Source organism: Octopus bimaculoides, chromosome 7 (genome assembly GCF_001194135.2).
Source record: "Octopus bimaculoides isolate UCB-OBI-ISO-001 chromosome 7, ASM119413v2, whole genome shotgun sequence".
In the NCBI taxonomy this organism is placed as follows: Eukaryota; Metazoa; Mollusca; class Cephalopoda; order Octopoda; family Octopodidae; genus Octopus; species Octopus bimaculoides.
Window position 1 is genome coordinate 84,974,974 of NC_068987.1, and position 5,961 is coordinate 84,980,934.

At 43.2% G+C, this 5,961-nt stretch overlaps 1 protein-coding gene across 1 annotated transcript; it reads left to right on the plus strand.

Annotated features, from left to right (window-relative positions):
- Positions 1-293: 293 nt before the first annotated feature.
- Positions 294-1,091, plus strand: LOC106869363 (craniofacial development protein 2). Its single transcript, XM_014915087.1, has one exon. It carries the CDS (start codon positions 294-296, stop codon positions 1,089-1,091), a length of 798 nt encoding a protein of 265 aa, XP_014770573.1.
- Positions 1,092-5,961: the final 4,870 nt, after the last annotated feature.

Below are 5,961 nucleotides of genomic sequence, written 5' to 3' on the forward strand. Positions count from 1 at the left end.
GTGTGTGTATGTGTGTTTGTATGTATATATGTATCAAGGTTGGCAGTATCGTATGCAGAGGTCACACCTATACGTTGAATCCGGTCTGTTGGCTGTCATTTCTTTTCTGCGAGCTCGGTTTTCAGCTGTTACCACCCTCAAACTCTCTTTGCAGGTCTGCAGTTGCTTGTGAAGAGTGCCTCTTCAGCATCCGACAGGCAGACTATTAGTCACAGCACCACTTAACAAACAAAATAAGACCTTCAAGAAAGAGACCAGCTCTAAAACTGGGATGTTGGAATGTCCGGTCAACAATGATGCCCGGTTTTTCCCAAGACCTGCAGGATGTCCGTGACGCCAGAAAAACAGCTGTCATCAATGACGAGCTCAAAAGACTGAATATCGGCATTGCCACCCTGCAAGAAACACGGCTAGCTGGGGCAGGAACACTGAAGGAGAAGGACTACACATCCTTCTGGCAAGGGAAGAACTTTGACGAGCCGAGAGTGCATGGAGTGAGCTTTGCAGTAAGGAACAGCTTGCTGAATATGATAGAACCAAACAGTGGTGGCTCTGTGCGACTCCTAACACTCCGCTTTAACACCAATGAAGACCCCGTCAACCTCGTCAGTGTGTACGCTCCAACGCTGTCCGCAACTTCGGACACCAAGGATGAGTTCTACGAGAACTTTGCATCTACCGCCAGGAATATACCAAGAGCTGAACAGCTTCTTCTCCTGGGCGACTTCAACGCTAGAGTGGGTGCAGACAATGACTCGTGGCCCTCTTGCGTTGATTCGTTTGGAGTGGGAAAACTCAATATCATCGGTCAGCGACTGCTCGAACTTTGTGCCGTTCCCAACCTGTGCATCGCCAACTCCTTCTTCAAAACGAAACCCGAACATAAGGTCTCCTGGAGAAACCCACGCTCAAAGCACTGGCACCAACTAGATCTGATTGTGGTCTGGTGTGCTGCCATAAAAAACGTTCTCCATACGACGCTCTTACCACAGTGCGGACTGCGACACAGACCACTCCCTGATGTGCTGCAAGATCAGGCTGCAACCAAAAAGGTTCCACGGTGTAAAGAATCCGGGGGCCTCGCGCATTGACGTTAGCAAGATGACTGAGCTCGATCTTTTGCAACAGTTTGCAGAGGCCTTTGAAGAAGTATACGATGCATTGTAAGCCGGAGATACCGCCACAGAGAAGTGGGAAACTCTGCGAGATACCATCCACCGCACCGCCCTGGCAACTTTTGGGAAGAAAATCTCGAAGCCACATAACTGGTTTGACGCCATGTCGTTCGCGATGAACCCCGTCATTGAGGCCAAACGCGCTGCACTCGCAGAATACAAGCGGTCACCCACTGAGAAAAACCTGCAGATTCTCAAGGCAGCCAGGAGCAATTTTCAGAACATTGCTAGGCGCTGCAATGGACAGAGCTCAACGAGAGGATTCAGACGACCGCTGCAACAGGCCACAACAGTCATGTACGATGGTATCAAGAAGGCACTGGGACAAACACAGAGCAAGAACGCCCCCTCAAATCCAACACCGGAGAAATCATTACCGACCAAGGCAGGCAGATGGAGAGATGGGTGGAGCACTACTCTGACCTCTACTCTAGAGAGTCAACAGTGACTCCTGCAGCCCTTGACGCCATCGAGTGCAGCGACAGTATTCCCCCAGGCCTCATCTAGCACTGCAAGTCTACCTTGCTACATCCCTTGCATGAGGTTCTCTGCCAGTGCTGGAAGGAGGGAAGCACGCCGCAAGACGTTAGGGACGCTAAAATCATCACTCTTTACAATAACAAAGGCGAAAGAAGTGACTGCAACAACTACAGGGGTATCTCCCTCCATAGCGTAGTTGGTAAAGTCTACGCTCGGGTACTGCTTAAATGTACAAATTCCCATGCATCATATTTCTACATCATGCAAGGCATTTAAACTCAGCATGACTGTTGTAATATTCCAACCTGTAGAAGGAAACTACTGAGACTGGAACAGAATTTTGTCCACCTGCCTGCACACTTAGCCGTTCTTATTCCCTGTATGATGCTATTTCCTTAAGGTTTCAGAAGACAACCGATTCCTTCAGAGCTCTTAAATCTCAAGTCGGGTCCCTACTGGGTAAGGTGTACCGTGCGTTTGTGATAACGTTGTTGTCTCGCTCACGTGAGACATGGGCCCTTTACATGTATCATGAAGGCTATACAGCAAAGAAATAATTCATTACATCGAAATTCAAGTCCACAAAGGAACTTCTGAGTTTCTGCACCTCACATTCGTCTAAGGTACACACATACGCACACAAACAAGTACACACACACACACACACACACACACACATATATATATATATATACACGTACGTACGTATGTATGTATATATGTGTGTGTGTCCGTGTGTACACTGTACTTTAATACTATGCGATGGTTGTAGACAAGCATCACCATCATACAGGCGATGGTGTGCTTTTCCAGTCGTCCGTGAATAACATGTCCGTTCACGGGAAATATTACCTTTCCTGGAAATAGTTTGAAGACTGGCGACAGTATGGTTTCCATATATAGACAAACCTCCCTCGGCAAATTCCAATTGACCAATGCAAGTATGGGGAAGTCGACGTTAAGTGATGATGATTATGATGATGATGATGATGATGATGATGTTGATTATCATGAAGATGTTAGTGGTGGTAGAGGTGGTGGGTTGAATTAGACTCAAGGGAATTTGTTTCACACAGATCGCAGCGCTATATTCTCCTGTAACACCAAGATTTGCTTATGGAGTTAAATTCCAATACTGAATTTTTTAATTCAGTTTGAATTCACAGACTGAATGTCATGAAATTTTAAACTAAAATATATACCAGCAGACATTTAATTTCCTAGCCGAACACTTAACCAACAGCCTAGTTGGCTCCAATACCCATATTTTTGCTTCCAAAACCCGTTGAGCGGAACCCAACCATGGGTCTTACATGTATACGCCTAAGAAACGTAATAAGTTTCAGTAACCCAAACATTTGATATATCTGGAATGCATGCCGACACTTGGACTATCAACACAGGGGGCTCTAATAATGCGGACACCTGACTCTTACTTATAAATAATAGTCGCCCTTATATCTTTATTAACCTATATTCACTCCCAAATCTGTGACGCCTGCACTTTGTATCGACAAAATTCACTTTTGACAAATCAGCTGAAATTTATATTTACATATCCACAGGCTGCGCAATCGACCAAACAACCGAGACCAGTTCCAACATTAAAAATTGTTGTAATCAAATAATTACGCCAGCGCTTCTCATCCGCGGCTCTTCGGGCCGCATGCAGTCCAAAGCACTCTTCCGGTGGCCCTCAACGGTTTTCTTTGCATAAAATATGTTTTTCTTTAATTTTGATATGTTTTATGTTTTGTTTTTTTCGGTGTGGCCCCCTAAAAAGTCCATGTTTGGGATCTGACCCGGATATCAAAGAGGCTGAGAGCCACTTATCAGGACACTTACAATATAAACTTCGACAGGCAGCTTGCTGGATTCGACCAAAGTACAGCCTGCGTTTGGTCAACATCAATTACGTGAATAGATTTAAGCGATCAGTCAGCTTTAATAATCCCCACTTTGGTTGCCACGCTTCCCTATACATCTTGTGTATATCAGGAATTCTGGGAGATTCAACAAGGATTAATTGATAGTCGTTTCATGAAGGCTCGTGGCTTAGTGTGTAGGGTGGTGCATTCACGATCGCGGAATTGTAGTTTCGAATTTTCGATCAGGCAGTGCGTTGCGATCTTGAGCAAGTCGCTTCGTTTCACGCTGCTCTGCGATCACTTCAACACATTCAACACAACGATTTTATGGAGGGAGTGAGCTGTGGAGGGGTGGCGGGACATGGCTGTGTGGTAAGAAGTTTGCTTTCCAGCCACATGGTTCCGGGTTCAGTCCCACTGCGTGACACCTTAGGAAAGTTTCGTCTCGGATCGACCGAAGGCGTATGAGTGTACTTATTAGCATTAGAGAGAAACTCAAAGAAGCCAGTCTTATACATACATATACATATACACACACACACACGCACACACACACACACGCACACACACACACACACATATAGATGCACATACATATACACATACATACGCATATACATATATATGTATATATGTGTGCGTGTATGTATGCGTTTGTGTGTGACTTTGTATCTGTTTTTGCCCCACCACCACCTCTACCACTTGACAACCGGCACTGCTGTATCTACGTTCGTATCACTTAGAAGTTCAGCAAAAGTGACCGATAGTATAAGAACCAGGCTTTACATATAATAAGGACCGGGGTCGATTCATTCGACTAAAGATTCTTCAACGCGTGCCCCAGCATGGCCGCAATCAAATGACAGAAACAATTAAAAGACACAAAAGAAAAGATAATGCACAGCATAAATATTTGATCACTATAAACAAATCTTTTGTGCAGCTTCTTCTGCAAGAAATTGCAGAAACTTCTTTCTCGTCCGATGAGAGACTTCTATCAATTAATATCAATTAATATCAATTAATAGACAGTAAGAAAAAGCTGGCGAGGTGGCAGAAAGGTTAGCACGCCAGGCGAAATGCTTAGCGGTATTTCGTCTGTCTTTACGTTCTGAGTTCAAATTCTACCACGGTCGACTTTACCTTTCTTTCTTTAGGGGTCGATAAATTAAGTACCAGTTGAGTACTGGGGGTTGGTCTAATCGATTGGCCCCTCTCTAAAAATTTGGGCCTTATACCTAGTGTAGAAAAGAATATTCAGTGAGGAATCCTTGAACTTCAATGGGCTCCATTTAACTTCCGGTATCATGTAAAATGATCCTATTTTTACGCTTTCGACTTCCCTTGTAAAGACCCCTCTCGTTTGGCTCTTTTAAAACGATACAAGGGAAGATAAAAAGGAATTTGGTATTCAGATAAGTTCCCTTACTTTCCAAATCCGTAATCCACTGGGGATTAACTTTCCCTTTCATGATTCCACGGTCGATAAAACTCTTTACCGCAGGTGTAGCTGTGTTCGATTGGAATGTCTATTAATTCTTCTTTGAATTAATAACCTTGTGTTAATTTTAAAAGATATTCTATTAATCATTACATAGAATGCTGAAGGTGGTGAGCTGGCAAAATCGTTAGCACAATGGAAGAAATGCTTAGCGGTAATTCGCCCGTCGCTACGTTCTGTGTTTAAATTCCACCGAAGTCGACTTTGCCTTTCATCCTTTCGGAATCGATTCGTCGATGTGCTTACCTCTGAGCCAACACATCGACGAATGAGCTTACAACGAATTTCCCAAATTCACAACGTTTCCACTATACAAAGACAATGCTAGCCAAAATGAACGTATTAGCAAGGAAATGTTTTTTTATAAGAAAATACCGACCAAGTCTAAATTCTCTAAACTGGCATCACTGAGACTTTCATATATATTTTCATATATTTATATGCGGATTGGCAAGTTATTCATAAGAAATAAACAAAGGGGATCGAAGAACCCGATTTCTATTAAAACCAAAGGGGGGAACAACTTCACCACCACGACTGCTCCTCCTCCTCCTCCTCCTACTCCTCCTCTTCCTACTACTACTACTACTATTATTATTATGATTATTGCTGCTGGATATTCGACGGCTACAACCACTCCTAGAACTCTTGACCACAGATAGTAGTAATCTACTATCACAGCGAGTTGGAATTACCATGCCTTCACAACGGAACGAAAGGGCCACGTGCGCATGCAAGAAATAACAGTAAACTATGAATGTCATTCTTAATTTTAATTTCAAATTTATTTTATTAATAGCCCTCTTCTCTTCTCACATATTTTATACTCATTTTTGATATGGTTTTTCAAAAAAACCGAAACATGTAATGTAAGTTAATTAAAACACCCAAAAAGATTTTTTTTTTAAGTGGCATTTTCATTTTTAATTATCGTTAA